Source organism: Macrotis lagotis, chromosome 7 (genome assembly GCF_037893015.1).
Source record: "Macrotis lagotis isolate mMagLag1 chromosome 7, bilby.v1.9.chrom.fasta, whole genome shotgun sequence".
In the NCBI taxonomy this organism is placed as follows: domain Eukaryota; kingdom Metazoa; phylum Chordata; class Mammalia; order Peramelemorphia; family Peramelidae; genus Macrotis; species Macrotis lagotis.
Genome location: NC_133664.1, coordinates 122,793,608 through 122,813,007, shown reverse-complemented (window position 1 = coordinate 122,813,007; position 19,400 = coordinate 122,793,608). Strand labels below are relative to the sequence as shown.

The following is a 19,400-nucleotide window of genomic DNA, read 5'->3' as shown; positions in this document are numbered from 1 at the left end:
AGGGTTAAGCTAGAGTATGATGTTGCAACATTGGTGCATGCCCTCACCCATTCCTTTATTTTCTGGTTACACAACACAGGCCACATGAATGGGCTTTGAGGAGCATGGGTTGGATACACTTACATAGTTCCAGACTTCCCTGGAACTAATTTCTGAACTTGGTGAAAGAAATACTTTGAAAAGCATAAACAGGGAAAGTTGGCTTCTCCTCACATCCCTGCTTTTTGGCTTAGTTCCTTAGAGACTTGGGGATTTTCCCTTGTGTAATAACAGTGAGTCTTTTTCTAGGTTCAATTTAAGATATTTAATCCCAGAGGGAGAAACTAATTCACTCTGTGTACTTTCTGTTACATTCTAATCCATATGACTTCTACATTTTGCTTGGTATCTGTTTGGATAACTGGACTTACTTGCTGTCTATTATTTGTGATGGTTTTAGTATAGAGGTACCAAACTTCTGGATATAAGCTAAGAGTTCTGTCATCCTCTTCTCTGTAAGTAACAGTGACTGGGGAAGTGAGTAGCCTTTTATTTTGAGGAAATTGTGTCAGACCAGGAATATTTGTGGGTTGGGAATATGGTTCTAGTCTAGTTCCCTTCTCAGAATGGACCACTAAGTGGCACAGTTTAGAGAGTGTCAAGCCTGAAGTCAGGTGGATCTGAGTTCAAATTTGACCTTAGACACTTACTACCTATGTGCTAGTCAGTCTAAAACAAGTGACAGCTCCATTATCACTATTGGTAACAGAACAGTCCACTCATACTCAATATGTACCTCTTCATTATCCTTGATTGTTCCCAAATCTCCAGGAGAACACTATTGTTGTTGTCTTTTTTTGTTGTTGTTTTTGTTGTTGTTTTTCAGGTTTTTTCAAGGCAAATGGGATTAAGTGGCTTGCCCAAGGCCACACAGCTAGGTAATTATTAAGTGTCTGAGGCCGGATTTGAACCCAGGTACTCCTGACTCCAAGGCCGGTGCTTTATCCACTACACCACCTAGCCGCCCCCTGTTGTCTTTTTTTAAAAAAGATTTTATTTATTTTGAGTTTTACAATTTTTCCCCTAATCACACTTCCCTCACACCCCCACAGAAGGCAATTTGTCAGTATTTACATTGTTTCCATGGTATACATTGATTATTGTCTTTTTGATAGGCTACATTGAATACAAATTGAATACAAATTCAAGGAGCAACTTAGAATATTTGAGCATAATTTCTGTACTCAAAGCTTGAGTATAGCTTCCATATTACTTCTATAGCTTCCTGTTACCCTGTGCTTTGCAGTCTTAGAGTCTGGAGATGATTCAGAAATATAACATAAGCAGCATGCATTCTAAAAGACCAGCCTAGACTTTATCTATAGCCTTTAAAGGAAACATGCTGAAGTTTACCATCAGGACTTTTAACCAGGTCATAAAGTCCTATTACCAAAATTTAGTTTCTTGGGAAAATAAAAATAATGGTTATATGGTTAGTTATCCTATACCAAGAATTTGAGGCTGTTGTTTGTAATTTATTCTCCAAGATGACCATGAATCAGGGAAGTGATTCCATGACATGCAAGTGAATTGGATTTAAGTGAGGGAAGGTTGTACAAGTCCCCAGCCTCACTTTCTCTTCCAGAGCTATCTGGGTTCAGTGGCCAGATATGGAATGATTAGAGATGGCCCTGGATGCAGTGGGAGACTTTGATCTTTTTAAGGTCTCTCAGTTTGACTGAGGCAATGACTATTCCATGATTAAGACAGATAAGAAAGAAATGAAGCAAAGAAGGCCTCTTAATGGCTATGTGCTTAGGCAGGTGTACCAAAGTCACTTGTTGCGTCTAAATGAACCAGTTGGATTTTCCAGTGAACTGAAGACAACACAAGAGAGTCAAGGATTTAGGCACCATAAAATCTGTTCACTGGCTGGATAGTGGGACATAAAGATAAATCATATGGAAAGGATGTAGGTCAAAATCTGGATGAAAAGGAAGCTGAGTTTGTATATATACTACTGGGTAATGGGGAAGATTCTAGGGTTGGCTCACTTTGAGAAGAACACTGTCTTGACTAAGGAAAGGGATTGCATATATAGACTACTTATTTTCTGCCCTACTCTCTGACTTTGGAAGTCCAAAAGAAATAGCGCCACCTATATTAATACTACCCATGAGGGGATGTAGATAATTTCATTCTATTGAGACATCCATGTTCCAGAATTGAATCTAGGAGCCAGTGGGTCTGAGGAAACTTGTTTCCCCATAAAGAGTATATAGAAGCTAAATATTCAGAATTGGTATTGAGCTAGCCCAAAACTGGCCACAGTATCTGGCTGACATATGATACCAATGGGGATGCATGAGGACTTCTAAGGATAAGTGAGGAATAAAGAAAAAGATATACAATAAGGCAAAAGTCCCTGTCTTCACAGAGTTTACTTTCTACTGGAGAACAACAGACACATTTATAATTATGTACTATATGTACATAATTATAATTATGTGCAATACTATACAAAAAGAATAAAAGAGACTTTCTGTGGAAGGTAATATATGAGTAGAGTCTTAGAGGAAACTAGAATTCCAAGAACTAGAAGTAAGGAGGAAATGTCTTTCAGGTAGCCAGTGAAAAGGCATGGAGGGGCAGCTAGTTGGCAGTGGAGTTAGGAGGACCCAAGTTCAAATCCAGCCTCGGACACTTAATAATTAACCTAGCTGTGTGACCTTTGGCAAGTCACTTAACCCCATTGCCTTGCCCCAAAAAACCCCAAACAAGAAAAGGCATGGAGATGACAGATGGAGTGTCAAGTTCAGAAACAGCATATAGACCAGACTAGAGAGTACATGGAGAAATGTTAATTTTTTTTTTTGCAAGGCAAATGGGGTTAAGTGGCTTGCCCAAGGCCACACAGATAGGTAATTATTAAGTGTCCGAGGCTGGATTTGAACCCAGGTACTCCTGACTCCAAGGCTGGTGCTTTATCCACTATGCGACCTAGCCGCCCCGAGAAATGTAATTTTTAAGAAGAGTAGAAAGATAGGTTATGAAGTGCTTTAAATGCCAAATATAGTAGTTTATATTTGATCACTGAAGGAATTGGTTGTCCCTGGAGTTTATTGAGTAGGAAGATGCTATAGTCAGACCTGGATGTTGGGCAAATCAATGTTGACTCTGTGGAGAATTGATTAGCGTGTAGAGAGACTTAGAGTAAGGAAATGAAATAGAAGACCATTGCAACAATCCAGGTAAGGCATGACAAAGCCCTGAATAGGGGTGGCGGCTAAAAGAAACAAAAATGAAAAAATTAGATTAGAAATTAGATTAAATTAGAAAATTACATTTGGCGATAGATCAGATATGTGTGAATCTAGGTGACAGCCAGGATAGTGGGGGCTGTCCACAGTTGCAAGGAAATTTGAGGCAGGAAAAGATTTGGGGGAAAAGATAATAAATATTTTGCAGGTGCTTCTACAGCCAGTTAAAGGCAGATCGCCAGACAGAGCTACTTCTATACAAGGGAGAGTATATACAGGTTCAGTAGAGTAGAGGCAGATGGGGAAACTGTCCTGAAGCTGGTGGAGAGAGAGAGAGGGCCTCTGCTGAGCGCTGCTTCATCTGTAGAGCAAGTAGCCCAAAGGGAAGAAGTTGACAGGAATGAAGCTGCTTAAGCCGCCCGCGAAGAAGGATGCTTGGGCAGAAGTCCCTGATGGGAAGCAGTCAGGGCCAGGTGCGGGAAAGAACGGGCCCAGCGGTGATGGAGGAGGAGGGGGGGAGGAGGAGGAGGAGGAGGAGGAGGAGGAGGAGGAGGAGGAGGAGGAGGAGGAGGAGGAGGAGGAGGAGGAGGAGGAGGAGGAGGAGGAGGAGGAGGAGGAGGAGGAGGAGGAGGAGGAGGAGGAGGAGGAGGAGGAGGAGGAGGAGGAGGAGGAGGAGGAGGAGGAGGAGGAGGAGGAGAACCGAGGACCAGGCGCAGACTGATCCCGGGAATGCATGGGAAAATTCCCTTTCCAGGTTCGGGGAAGAATCTTTTATTATTATTTTTTTGATTGTTGTATTAAAGTGTAACGTTCCTCTTAGCCCGAGAGCTCGTCAGGGAGTCAAAGATGCTTTCCAGGGAGCAAACGGGGAAGAGCCTCAAGTTCAAGACTCCTCTAAACGCCGAGGACGGCTCCAAACTCCTCAGCCTCCCGCGGTCCCGGCTTGCTCCCCGGGAGGTTCCAGTCCGAGTCCCGGGACAATGGGCGGAGAGGACGCGTGTGGCCCTCCTCGGGCGCAGTGCTGCCCGGGGTCCGCTCCCACCGTCACAGAGCCGGCGCGCGGGGAGGTGAAGCCTCCGAGGGCAGGTCCGCTAGAATGCCGCGCCCTCCCGGGCGCGCTCCGTCTCCGTCCCGTTCTGGAAGGGGGGCGGGGCGGGGTCTCAAGGGCGTGCCCCCTCCCCCCCCCCCGCTCCCATGGCCCCCTGCGGCCCCACCGGCCAGATGCTGACGTGTCCTTCTCTTCCCCACCACGCCTCCGGGCCCCTCCACACACCGGCGCCTCCCGCTACCCCCGGAAGTCCCGCCCTTCGCTTCGTGACGTCACGGCCAATCAGCTCCGTCGATGCCGCCGGGCGCCCACAAGCCGCTACGAGGCCCGGGGGCGGGGCCCGGGCCGCCGAGTGTGGATTGGCTTGGGTTCCGGTCCACCGGGCGCTCCGATTGGGCGGTGGGTGGCAGGTCTCCGGCGCGCTTGCGCGACGAGTAGAACGTGTGGCGGCGGCCGCTATAGCGTCTCCCCTTTGCCTCCGGTCCGGGTGCTGGTGCTGCCGTGGCCCCGTTCCGCCCGCCCGTCTCAGCCTCCTCGCCGCGCCGGCCTCTCCTCCACAGCCGCAGCCGATCCCCTCGGAAGCCTCTTGTGCTCCATCCATGGCCTCCTCCGCGCAGAGCGGCGGCTCCTCTGGGGGATCCGCACCTCCCGCCCTGCAGCGGGGCATCGTCAAGATGGTGAGAAGTGGGACCCGGGGCACCCACCCCTGCAACCCTTCCGACAGCCGGCCCCGCGTCCCGGACCGACCTGAGCCCTCCTTAAGCCGGAGTCGGGCCCAGAGACCCCTCCTGCCCGCCCAGGACGCCGAGCCCCCCCACCCCCCCACTTCGGCCCGTTAGTGTGGGAGAGGGTCCTCTCCTCCCTCCTCCCCAGCCCGAGACGGGAGCCCCTCTTCCCCCTTCCTCTCCCCCCATCTCCATCTCCGCGGACTCTCTCCCCCATATGCTCCGATGGAACCCTGGGACCGGGTTCCCTCCTTCCTTCTCTTGTCTCTCGGGGCCGAGGATACCCCCCTCCCCCCGGCCCCCTGAACTGGAGACTGAAACAGGAATCCTTAACTGTAATCCAAGACAGAGATCGCCCCCTCCTCCCGCAAACTGGAGCAGATCGAGAGCTCTTTCCAAACTCAGAGTTTTGGGCAAGCACTCCTGTTAGCTGAGGCCCAGCATACTTACTTTACGGACTAACACCTCCTTCCCCCAACTCTCAATTTCCTCCAGGCCAGGATTGGATAGGGCTGTTCTTTTCCTCTGGCTTCCAGGAAAGACATGCGGACTCAGGGATTTCCCTGTTCCCTATCCCTCATGCTCTCATGTTTTAGATTCTAACTTGACACTATAACCTCCCTCTCTTGGTGGTTTCTTCTTTCTCCAATGTATCCTCTATTAAAAAGATACATTGAATAATCTTCCTAAGGCGAATGACTGAGTCACTCACCTGCTTGAAAGTTTTCAGTGGCCCCTCATTAAAATAAAATAGAACTCCCTTAGTTTATCATTTAAGATCCTCCACAGTCTGTCTCCAACTTGCCTTTTATACCTTACTTTATACCACTCTCCATCATGAACTTTATATTCCTGCTAAACTGAACTGTTTAGTCTTTCCTGAACAAAATTGTTCACCTCTGCTGTTCCTGAGCCTGGTTGTATAACTCCTAACCTTATCTTCATTTCTCCTTTCAAGTGCCACCTCCTTAGTGAAACATTCCCTGATTCCTCTCTGTTGTTAATGACTCTCTGCTTTCTCAATTTTCCTTATACTGTACTTATTTGTGTATATGTTGTATCTTACCATTTGAATGTAAGCTCCTTGAGGGCAGGGACTTTTTTTTTAAATCTTGGTCTCTGTATTTCCAGTGCTTAGTGCTGTGACTTGCAAATAGTAGGTGCATAATAAATGTTTGTTGAACTGAATTGTTTGAATTTGAGAAAGGGAAGCCTTCTTCCTTCCAGTAGAAAACATGGAAGTTGCCTCTTCTACTTCAAAATGGATGTCCCTTCTCATACATACATTTGTGAAGGAGTAACATGCATGGAGTCTTTCTTAGCAATCTGGGATCAGACTTATTAGAGTTTCAATCCTCACTTTGGGATTTGTTGATTAAGAGAGATAAAAGGTCTTGGGAGGACTCCCCTCTCCCTGAACATTTATTAGTCTTGATTCGACCTTTTTCAGGAGTCTGTTATCCAAGACCTGATAATGTCTGCTTGGAAACCATTCCACTTGAGACTTACAACCTCAGCAAATGCTTATTAAGCACCTTTTAGGTGCTAAGGATGTAATAATAAAAATACAGACCTTGCCCATAAGCATCTTACTATCTTATCTACCCCTTATATCTTCTGGGGGGGGGCAGAGACAGGAGATGTGACACATACCTAGAAGTATAAAAATATAATGTATAGAAGTACAATGCAGTTCAGGGAGTCTTGGAGGCAAAGGAGAGATCCATATGGAATGCTTTTAGAAAAATTTGAAAAGAAGAAAACATCTTCAAATGGACAGGGATTGGGGAGGTGGATTGGAGGAAACAAGAAGCCTTTGTGAAAGAGGTGGTAGCCTCTTGAGTGTAGCTTTGAATGTAGATGGTTCTGAAATATGGAGACAAATATTCAGGTAGGAGTGGTGGATCCTTGTTGGAACAAGATGGGACTTTTTCAGTTTGACTCTTCCAGCCTGCTTTTAGGCTATAGAATTCCCACATTGTCATTAGTAAAGCTCAAATTTCGTACTTTCCTTATGTTCCCCCAGACCTCTCCCCAACTATACTCCATTCAAAGCACTACCTTTTTTGAACCTTTTGTACTCTTCCTCCCCCCCCCCCCCCTTAATCAAGAATACCTGGGTTAAAGTTCCTTCTTTGACTGGACAAGGTACTTATTTCACTCCCAGTGAACCAGACAACCCTGACTATGAATTGCAAAATAAGTATCTATTGGTGTCAGTGGAGGGAGTTCCTATATCAGATGTATGTACCCTGTGACAAATAAATCCAGTCCCCTTTCTCCTTTAGCGACTGAATGAAAAGGTGAAATAGGACAGTACCTGTTCTTAAGGAATTTTTTTTTATTTTTTTCAGCTGTGATCCAAGAAGTCCTGTTAACTATTATCCACATATATCATTGTATAATAAGCTATGCCTACTAGGTTTCCCATAAACTGCCTACTAAAGACATCACAGCTTTTGTTGTTCTAGAGAGAAAAAAAAAGAAAGAGAAAATAGAGACATTGTGATATAGTGGTTGGAGAGCTAGCCTCTTGGATGAGAAAGATTTAACTGTTTGCTTCATGGTGACTTTGTAACTGAAAGAAAATCATCTGACCCTTTGGAGTCCCCTAGGTAACTCAGGCTTGAGTTACAGTTACTTATTTTCTTACTTGGAGTTTTCCTCACTACTGAAATCACAGATTTGCATTGTCTATTACCTTATCTCCTTTCAAAATGAAAGGCTTCATATTTTCTTGATTTAGGATCTATCACTGAAAGGAAACTTAAAGAACATCTAAGTTTGCTGCTTCATTTTACTCATAGGAAATTGAGTTCCAAAGAAATTTGAATGATTTGTTCAAAGCTATACAGGTTTTTAATGGTAAAGCTGAGATTCTTATTAGAGGAGGATCATAAGTAGTATAGTAATAAGAGTGTTGGGCCTGAAGTCAGGAAGACCTAAATTGAAATCTGACCTCAGACACTAGCAAAGTGTGACTGGGAAAGTCACTTATTCCTGTTTGCCTCAGTCTCATCTGCAAAATGAACTGGAGAAGGAAAAAGTAAACCACTCCAGTATCTTTGCTAAGAAAATGGGGTCATGAATGATTGGACATGACTAAAACAATTGAAAAACAAAAATTTAGCATCAAAAGAGCCCACAATCCCTCTCATTTAGGACATGAGGAATGTGAGATTTAAGAGATGTTACTTGTCCAAGATCATACAAGAATTGAACCCTGGTTCCCTGGATAAATTACAGTGGGTTTTTTTGGTTTTTGTTTTTGTTTTTGCAAGGCAATGGGGTTAAGTCATTTGCCCAAGATCACACAGCTAGGTAATTATTAAGTGTTTGGGGTCTCAGGTCCTACTGACTCCAGGGTTGGTGCTCTGGCCATATTAGATTGTGAATTCTGTGAAGACACTGAACCAATTTTAGTTCACCTTTGTATTTCTCCCAGCACTAACCATGGGGCCATTTAGTTATTAGGTGCTGAATGAGGACAATAGTGAACTAAGTAATGTGTGTTGGTGACTGGGATTTCTTTTAGATGGCCTTCTCTCCCCCTCTTCTGCTCTTGGAGAGAAAAGCAGGACAGAGGAGAGGAGAGGGGAGAGAAACTCAAGAAACTCAGTCTGATGGGGGAGAAAGAATCCAACAAGATATGGGCAGGACACATTAGGGACAGTCTCAGAATGGAAGGCACTGAGATTAGAGAAGGCTACGAATATCATAAGCATTTAGAGCACCTATTCCATCAGGCACTATGCTGCATTTGTCACTTTATTTCACTATTATCTCACTTTTGAACTCCCGACAACTCTGTGAAGTAAGTACTTTCATTATTCCCACTATATAGTTGAGGAAACAGGTATACAGAGACTAAGTGACTTGTGTAGAGTCCTCAGCTAAAGCAAGTTCCAGGCATGGTGACCTTAGTGAAAGTAGTCAGGAGATGGAGTAGCATACTTGAAGAACAGTAAAGAGGCCATTTTCACTGGATCACAGAGTACTTAGCAGGGGGAGTAAGGTAGAGAGAAATTGGAAAGATAGGAACCAGGTTTTGAAGGTTTTGATATTCTAACAGATTTTATATTTGATCCTGGAGTGATAGGAAGCTGCTAGAAAAGAGGGAACTTTAATAGGTATGAGCAGGACACAAGTTTATACTGGACTAGAGAGCTCTTGCCTAGGGTGGTATGATGCATTGGTAAGTTGAGATCCTTTCTACGCTTCTGCCAGGCATGCTTTTATTTTTCTTTAGGGTGATTTCCCCTCCCCCCATAATATTGGGACTAATTGATCTGTTACTGTTACAGAAAGGCAGAACCCAATGATAAGGGAGTGAGGTAAAAATACTTTAATGATTAGGCAAATAGTTGCTGCTTTTCTCTTTAGTACAAACCAGTTAAACAGAACTGAACTTATTTTAAGAACTGTCTGGTTTTCATGGATGAAGGCTGTCATGATATGGTGTGTAGATGCAATTTGCTATAATGGGCTGGAGGCTCTGGGAGTAATCCTAACTGTTGGCTGCACAGGTATAGTAAGGTTGTTGGGAGGTAGAAGTTATCAGTGGTCTCTGATCAGGAACTTTTGCTCATGTGTAGTCCATCACCTAAACTTTTTTTTTTAAATTCAGATGAATACTTGTTGAAGAGGAAAAAAGAAAGTTTTCTAAAGTCATGCCAATCAAAACCTTAAAAGGATTATTTTTTTTTTTAACTAAAAGTTTATCCAGCAAACATCTAAGGGCCTGCTGTGTATAATGCCCCATGCTTGGTATAGGGAGGGATTTGTGAAATAAGCTCTCAAAGAACTTGTACCCTAATAAGGATAGTGAAACCATATACATATATATATATATATATATATATATAAATATAAATATATACACACACACACATTATAGTGTCTCAATAAACTTAGTTGCCAATTTAAAATTCATTCAATATATATTGAAAATGGAAAAACTGAGAAAAAAGAAATAACTTCCCTTCAGTCACACTATGTGTTTTTCAAAGTAAAGAGCAAGTTTTGAGTTCCCTGACTTTTAGTCAGATGTGCCTGTTCGGATGTTAGCTACTCTTCTCCCAAGGGAGAAGATGCAAAGAAAAAGAAATATTCAGACTGATTTAAGGTGGAGAACTCAGGAGAAGCTAGAATTAATAAATAAATGTGTGTATATATATATATATATATATATATATATATATATATATATATATACATATACACACACACACACACACACACACACACACACACACCTCTGGCAGCACTGACATGTAATCTATGGCTTTTTGGGTAACTTTCTGGTCTTTAGACACCTTATCTTTTTTAAGCTGCAGTTATTGGTGAAAATCATTCTCAATGCTCAGAGGTGAGTATTGCAATTAAGGGGCATCTGGTCTATCTACTCATTTATTTGGTGAAGAAAGTTTGAGAAATGTGCATGAGCATTTCAAGACATTATTTTAGATACAGATAGGGAAGCACCAATAAGAAGTAATTCAGTTTAGATAGAATCACCAAAGAATTGTTAAAGAATAATAGAATTTTTTTCAAAATAGTATAAATAGCCACCTGTTAGAGATGACCAAGGTGTATTTCTGACTGAGGGAGGACTGAGGAAGAATACTAAATAAGAGTGATACTAATGTTTCTTTGGGGTGATTTTTTGCTTTGGGACACTATATTTAAATCTGCTCAATTTTTTGAGAGGGTAAAACATTCTATTTTTACTTGATAAATTATTTTGACTTGACAAAATATCTCTTTCATCTTTTCCTTGAAAACTCTTTTTGCCAAGGTTGTGTTGTATGACTCTCTTGTTTATCCTTGGGGGAGGAAGTTACTCCCAGTTTCATTTACTACTTCTCTTGAAAGTCAGACATATTTTTTTTAGCAGAAAATGGTGTAGAATTGCAAGTTGTGAACATTTGGTGCAGATATAGGTTATTTGTAGGATTTCACTGAGACTTAAAATTAGTTTCAGTTATGTTTTTCTCAATAAAGTTGTCATTATTAGGAAAAAAAGAACAGAAGTGTCAGATGGTGTTAAAAAATTCTAACTTAAGCAGCCTTACAGGAGTCAAAACTTAATGGACATTAAACTTTAAAGCATTTTCAGATGGCATTGTTTGAGGTGACCAGTCTATGGGTATCAGCTTGATTTGGTACATTTTCCTGTGTTGAATGCTTGCATTTCCCAGTAATTAAAGTAAGATCTTCTACTTTTCTTATTGCTTTAGGTAAATTTGTGATATATGGGTAGTGCCTTTCTTGGGGTAGTTTGTCTGTTACACTTTACTTAGAGATGAAATATAAAGGATCTTGGTAAATATTTGGGAATTTTAAGAAGTCAACTAATCTCTTAATAGTTATTGACAAGATTGTGTGATAGAGATATAATGCTTTAGGGTCAATTTTTTTATTTTTTTTTATTAAAGATATTATTTGAATTTTACAATTTTCCCCCCAATCTTACTTCCCTCCCCCCACCCCCCCACCCCCACGGAAAGCAATCTGTCAGTCTTTACTTTGTTTCCATATTGTACATTGATCCAAATTGAGTGTGATGAGAGAGAAATCATATCCTTAAGGAAGAGACAAGAAGTCTAAGAGGTAACACAATCAGATAATATCTGTTTTTTTTCCCCTAAATTAAAGGGAATAGTCCTTGAACTTTGTTCAAACTCTATGGCTCTTTATCTGGATACAGATGGCACTCTCCTTTGCAGACAGCCCGAAGTTGTTCTCGATTGTTGCACTGAGCGAGTCCTTTAAGGTTGAACACCACCCCCATGTTGCTGTTAGGGTATACAGTGTTTTTCTGGTTCTGCTCATCTCAGCATCAGTTCATGCAAATCCCTCTAGGCTTCCCTGAAATCCCGTCCCTCCTGGTTTCTAATAGAACAGTAGTGTTCCATGACATACATATACCACAGTTTGCTAAGCCATTCCCCAATTGAAGGACATTTACTTGATTTTAGGGTCAGTGTTTTAACAGGGCTTTATAACCTCTAAACCCTAGGAATATGATTCTTTTCCATTAACTTCCTGTGTTGTGGTGAAATATTTCTTTTAGTTTCCTAATTTCTGGATTGCCTATTTCTGTTGGTTGTTATTCTTTAAAAAGGCCAATTTCAAATTCATGCTGTGGAGTAGAATAGAATTGGAATTTGAACTATAGGCCAACTCCTAGATAATTTCTTGGGAAATTCTAGCTCTTTTTCTTTCTCTAGGGAGCAGTAGAATGGAAGTGATTTTTTTGAGATATCCAGTCAAAGTGTCTGATAGTGCAGTGCTTCAGAATTTACTCATCATTTCCATCTCACATCTCTGCTGAGAAGGACAAGCCTGGGGCTCTAAGTCTAGCTTGGACAAGGTGAGGGATGAAGCAGAAGTTCAGGGAATCCATAACTACTTTGTGGAGAGTGATGTAATAGAGCAGTTTCAGAGGATTTGGTTCCTGTTTTAGCTTTGTCACTTCTAGCTGATGCGAGGTTAAGGGATCTTGGGTAATTCACTACTGTAAGGGCTGTACAACTGTTATCTATTGCTTTCAATACTTGACTGGTTCTAGTTTCCATACTTGTAAAATTAGGGGTTCGGATTAGCAAACGGGTTTTAACTGTGAACTTTAAGAAACATATTGTAATATAATCGGTTTTCTTTGTAGTTCTGTGTATTTAATTGTAGGCATTTAAAAACATTATTCTAAGAAGGGTTCCAAGGTTTCACTAGAATATCAGCGTGATCTATGATGATCCCCTGTATGTAGTAGAATATCTTCTACACTAGCATTCTAGGATTCTGGGTCTGCTGATTTGGTTCTTGGTCAGAGGGTCTGGGAGGGGAGAGATGGGATGTACTAGGAATTTTGAGCCATGTTTGGTCTTTATTGTTGCTTTTACTGTAGAAGTCTGAGGATGTGAAGGACAATCATTTATCTGTGACATGAATCCCTTGCCATATTGATTTTTTTCTCCAGATTAATTAAAGAACATCTTATATTAAATGACTTGTCATCACATCATTCTTCTACTCAAGAACCTATAGTGGCTCACTTTTGTTCTTGCTTACCTTTGAAATGCTTATACTTGGTTTTCAGCCTGTCCCAGGTCAGAATTTTATCTTTTGATCCATTTGCCACCATACTCCACTGTGAAGAATATACTTCCCTCATTGTTCTCTGCCCCACTTAGTTCTTTTGAACCCATATAATAAGTGTTTATTAAATGACTACTCCATTCCATACATTTTCCTCTCTCCAAATAACTAGGGATATAGGTATTGCCATATTTAGGGCATCCAGTATTCATCAGTTAACAGTGAAATGCAGGTGACATGTCTTAGAAGTGTATGATTGGCTTTCCTTAGACCAGCCTTAGTTATTCACCATTTATTTCTCAGTTTCTCTTGTAGCCATAAATAGCTGTCATTGACAAATTTGTCAAAACCATCTTTTAAAATCTGTTTAGTTCTTGCCATATCACTTAATGGAGTTTAGTTTCACAAAATATTTTTTATCATCATAAGATCTTAGATATAGAATTGGAAGAGTCTTTAGAAGTTATGTTATTTTCCATATGAGTAAACTGAAGACCAGAGAAACTGAGTTTGAGAATGAGAGTTCATTTGGGTAGTAAGAAAAACAGACAAGATTTAAACCTTGGATCTCTCAATCTAAATCTGATAAATTTGCACTGTATCCTAGGCGGGCCAGTCACATATTGGGAACTGGAAATAGGAGTTGGTCAGCCCTTGCAATGCAGTGGTGTACATGAAAGCTGAAAAGACCTTGAGGAAGATCTCTAGTGTGGTTAGAGATCTTGGATCTTTTGGAGTATTTATTACATGCTTATATGCATATGTTACTTTGTTGTTTAGTTGTGTCTGACTCTTCATGACCTCATTTGGAGATTTCTTGGTAAATATACTGAAGTGATTTGCCATTTTCTCCTGCAGCTCATTTTACAGATGAGGGACTAAGGCAAAAGGAAGGTAGGTGATATTTTACGTGGCAGAAGTGATAGCAGTAAGGAGATTGAGGCAGATGGTCCCCTCAAGTTTCTTCTTCCAGGTCAATATTCTGTAACTAGATCATTAGTGCTTTTTACCTTTTTATTTGAATTTGGTCATCATCTCCTTAATTAGGCTGCAACAACTGGTCCAACCTAGGTAAGAGGCTTATTGGTTCATAATCCTGGTGTTTTCTTTTGATACTGTTTCATTGGCTATGCAGGGTTGCCACTTGTAATAATAATAGGTCACACATTTTGACTGACTTTTCTTCTGTACTTTCAGCACTCTAAGTAGATGTAAAGGTGTTTAAATGATTGGTACACTTTTTTTGGTGAGTATGTTTACCTTTTTGTGGGAGAAGGAATTTCTTTGATGTTTTTCCTGGGTAAAACCTTGTTTGGTCCTTGTGCTTACAAGTGTATGTAATGCTGAAGTTCTCTCTAATTATTTTGTTTTTATTAAGTGCCCAGGAAAATGGTATTAAGAGTAGATACAGGGGTGGCTAGGTGGCGCAGTGGATAAAGCACCGGCCCTGGAGTCGGGAGTACCTGGGTTCAAATCCGGTCTCAGACACTTGATAATTAACCTAGTTGTGTGGCCTTGGGCAAGTCACTTAACCCCATTTGCCTTGCAAAAAAAAAACCCTAAAAAAAAGAGTAGATACAAAGTTTCAGTAATAGTCCCTGAGCTAACCATCTAGCTAAGGTCAGTAAGGCAAAAACAGATAACTTGTGGTCACTATGGAAGAAGTGCAAAGTGGTATGTGAAGTCCATGGGGAGGAATTTCTTGTTACCAGCATGATAGGAGGATCATAAATGGCATGGGGAAAAGCAGATTTTTGCAGGGACATTAGAAATTAGTCAGGAATCTACAGGCAAAGAAGGAGTGAGAGATTCTTCTAGGGAAAAGTGAAGACAGGGAGTGTGGTTTGGATAGTTATAGAACTGTGAATGTAGAGCAGAAAGGCCTCTATTGGACTTCTCAGTTAAATCCTTTCAGTTTATAGATGAGAAAATGGAGTCCCAGAGATCTTGTCCAAGGTCCCACAGATATCTAATAAAGTAATGGAACTGGTTCTTGAATACAGAACCTTTAACTCTAAATTTAGTACTTTTGGGTTAGAACAGAGCATTTAAAATCAAAGGAACTGAAATGTGAGGGCCATTGAAAACTTTTTGTTGTTTTAATAATTTTTAATTGCATTTTATTTTTTCCAATTATAAGATAATTTTTGATATTTATTTTTACAGAATTTTGAATTCCAATTTTTTTTGCCTTCCCTACTCCCCTTTCTCTCTTTTTAAAAAGAGGAAACTGTTGTAGAACATGTGCAGTCATTTAATACACATTTCTGTATTTAACTAATAATTTTTTTAACATATCTGTTACTTCTCAGTTTTTTCCTCTCCCATGTATTTCTTTAAGTAAAATAAAAGGGAGAAACTACTCAATAGAATGATATAACTTATAGTACACAGTACACTCCAATTTTATAGTTAACTTTTGTTTTTGCTTTAATTTTAATTTGCTCTGAGTTGTTTTTTAGTGTATTCTTTGTTGACTGTGAATGTTATTTAGTTCTGTTTTCTTCACTGCATCAGTTTATACAAATCTTTCCATGTTTCTTTTAATTTCCATTGAAGTCCTTTTATTAGAGGAGTTTGATTTTTGTGGAAATAGCACTGGAGTCAGAAGATTTGGATTGAAATTGGTCTTGTATTTAGACAAGTAAATTCTCTGGCATTCACTTTCCTCATTTGTTAAATGAAAGGGTTGAATTAGCAGAACTTGAAGGTCTCAACACCTAACCTTTTCTCTTAAAATTGCATACATAAATAAGGGAGATCAGTTTGACATTGATATTGAAGATAAATTGCCAGGTAGGAAATTTATTAAGATGTTTTCTTTCTTTCTTTCTTTCTTTCTTTCTTTCTTTCTTTCTTTCTTTCTTTCTTTCTTTCTTTCGCTCTTTTTTGCAAGGCAAAGGGATTAAGTGACTTGCCCAAGGTCACACAAGTTAGCGAATTATTTAGTGTCATAGGTTGGATTTGAACTCAGGTCCTCCAGACTCCAGGGCTGGTGCTCTATCCACTTCACCACCTAGCTGCCCCTTAAGATGTTTTCTTAATAATTTAGGCAGGTGCTGCCTATGTAGAGAACTGAGTGGATTGAAGAGTTATTCTGGAAGTGGAGTCAGCAAGGGCTGGTAGCTGACTAGATATCAGAGATTAAAGTAGAGAGAAGAATAAAGATAGCATCATGTTTTTGAACATGAAAGACTTGATATGTGGTAATGCCTCTGACAGAAACAGTGAGGTGACAAGGTGTAATAGAATTAGGAGGAAAAATAATAAGCTTATTTTTGAAAATTTTTGAATTTGCTGTATGCTTGTGGCACAAGACATCATGTCTTGTGGGACATTTGGAACAAAGAATCTGGAGCTTACATGCAAAGTGAATGCTGGTGATAGAGATTTAGATGTCATTTGCCTAGAGATTTTTGGCTGAAGTACTAGGAATGAAGTTGCCAAGGGAGAACATGAAATGAGAAGACCAAAGAGAGATTTGGGAGAACATCTAGCTTTAAGGGCTAAGTGGAAGTTAAAGAAGTTAAGGATGGAGAAAAAAACCATTGGCTTTTGCAATTAGGATATGAAATTGATGAACTGAATGCACTGGGAGACCTGAACTTTTTAAAAAATATGTATTATTTTAAATTTTTTTTCTTATTGATATTTTATTTTTCCAATTACATGTTATGAAAATTTGTCAATATTCATCCACATGCATATATTTATGTTACATAATTTTCCTCCCTTCCTTCCAAATCCCCCTTCCCTCAACAATCTAGTGAACATTGTAAATTTGTGTTTAACAATTTGCATATTAGTCATTTTCTGAATGAGGAATTAAGATTAAGAAAAAAGAAAGAAAACCATGGAATAGGAAGGAAACCCATAAGGAAATTTTAAAATTTAGTGTTCAATCAGATTCTGTGGTATTTTTTGTTTATTTTATTTTGTGTTTCTTCTTCATCTGTATGTAGATAGTGTCGTCCATAACAGGTTTCTCAGCGTTGTCCTAGCTCTGAACTGCTGAGAGGAGCTGTATCCATCATAGTTGATCAACTCACAATGTTGTCAGTATGTACGATGTTCTCTTGGTTCTGCTCCCTTCACTCAGCATCAGTTCCTGTAATTTGTTCCATTGTTCTATAGGGTTCCACCATTCATGATTTTCTTTTTTTTTCTTTTTTAAGTTTTTTAAATTTTATTTAATATTTATTCTCAATTTGTACAAATAATGTTTTTTACATTAATAAAATATTCTTGTTTAAGAGTAAATGAAATACCCCTCCCCCATAAATATAGACTTGCTTGAGTGATAAAGTAAAGGGGAGAGAAAAAAATTAAAATAAAAAAAAAATAATGGTAATAATTGTAGGTATGGCCAGGTGGCACAATGGACGGAGCACCAGCCCCAGAGCCATGAGCACCCAAGCCCACATCTGGCCCCATACACCCAACAATCACCAGCTGTGTGACATGCAAGCTACCCGAACCCCACTGCCCTGCAAAAACCAAAAAAGAAAAAAGAAAAAAAAAGACCCAAAATAAAATAAAATAGTAATAATAGTAGGGGTGGCTGGGTGGCAGACAGAGCATTGGCCCTTGAGCCAGGAGCACCTGGGTCCAAATCCGGTCTCAGACACCCAACAATCATCCTGCTCTGCAGCCCCAGGCAGACTACCCAGCCCCATTTGCCCTGCACCCCCCCCCCCCCAAATAATAATAACAAAAAATGTGCTTGAGTCTTTGTTCAAACACCAACAACTCTGTCATGGGTGGATCACATTCTTTATGATAAGTCCATGGCAAAAGTTATTTCCATATTTTTCCATTGTTGCCATTGTTTATTTTTATTTTTATTTTTTTAGGTTTGTTTTTTTTTTGCAAGGCAAATGGGGTTAAGTGGCTTGCCCAAGGCCACACAGCTAGGTAATGATTGGCTGAGACCGGATTTGAACCCAGGTACTCTTGACTTCAAGGCCAGTGCTTTATCCACTACGCCACCTAGCCATCCGTACCGTTGCCATTGTTGATCGCAACTCCCTTCTTTCGTATTTCTCCACTACCATGTACTATATTTTCTCTCTCCTTTCACTCTGACTCTGCTGTAGGGTAGCTGAGTGGTGCAGCAGACAGGCCCAGCATCCACCTGGCCCCATGGTCCTGGACAGGCCATCCAATCCCAGCCCCTTGCAAAAAGTAAAAAAGAAAATGTGTTATAACTGACCACTCTCCCCCCATGATCCATCCTCTCCTCCATGACTCACATCCCCCCCTTCCCCCTGTCCCCCCTCTCTCCTTCTTACTCCAGATGCCTACCCCATTGAGTTTATATGCTGTGTCCTCTCCTAACCCTCTGATGAGAACTGTTTCCCTCATCCCCCCTTGCCTTCCCCCATTTCATATCATTGCAATAGCTCATTGTAATAAAGAAAAATTTTATTATATGAAATATCTTAGCCTATTCCTCCTCTCCTTTTTATTTCTCCAATTACATTTCTCTTTTTTTTTCTATTGACTCCATTTTTACACCATATTTTATCTACGAATTCCACTTTCTCCTGTGCTTCAACTATAAAAGCTCCCTCTACCTGCTCTATTAACTGAGAAGGTTCATATGAGTATTATCAGTGTCATTTTTCTATGCAGGAATACATGTAGTTCATCATCAGTAAGTCCCTCATATTTTCCCCCTCTCCTCCAATCTCCATGCTTCACCTGAGTCCTGTCTCTGAAGATCAAACCTTCTGTTCAGCTCTGGCCATTCCAAAAGGAACATTTGAAATTCCCCTGGTTCATTGAAAGTCCATCTTTTTCCCTGGAAGAGGACATTCAGCCTTGCTGGGTAGTTCATTCTTGGCTGCATTCTGAGCTCTTTTGCCTTCTGGTATATTATATTCCAAGCCCTACGAGCTTCCAATGTAGTTGCTGCTAAGTCCTGTGTGATCCTGACTGCAGCTCCATGATATTTGAATTGTGTCCTTCTGGCTGCTTGTAATATTTTCTCTTTGACTTGGGAGTTCTGGAACTTGGCTATAATATTCCTAGGGGTTGGTTTTTTGGGATCTCTTTCTCTGGGGGATCGGTGGATTCTCTCCATTTCTATTTTGCCCTCTGCTTCTAGAATATCAGGGCAATTTTCCTGTAGTAATTCTTTGAAAATGATGTCAAGGCTCTTTTCATGATCATGACTTTCAGGTATTCCAATAATTTTTAAATTATCTTTCCTAAGTCTGTTTTCCATATCAGTTGTTTTTTCAATGAGATATTTCACATTTTCTTCTAATTTTTCATTTTTTTGGT

The 19,400-nt window shown here is 40.5% G+C and overlaps 1 protein-coding gene across 2 annotated transcripts in view; it reads left to right on the top strand.

The window, feature by feature from the left end:
* Window positions 1-4,730: 4,730 nt before the first annotated feature.
* The window catches only part of SND1 (staphylococcal nuclease and tudor domain containing 1), a 520,505-nt gene continuing 505,835 nt past the window's right edge, over window positions 4,731-19,400 (top strand). Inside the window, exon 1 of one of the 2 annotated variants that reach the window (XM_074193769.1) lies at window positions 4,731-4,964. In XM_074193769.1, the coding sequence (XP_074049870.1) occupies window positions 4,887-4,964 (78 nt within the window). In that variant the 5' untranslated portion in view covers window positions 4,731-4,886. The remainder of the gene's footprint in view (window positions 4,965-19,400) is intronic. The other variant, XM_074193768.1, reaches the window with a different exon arrangement.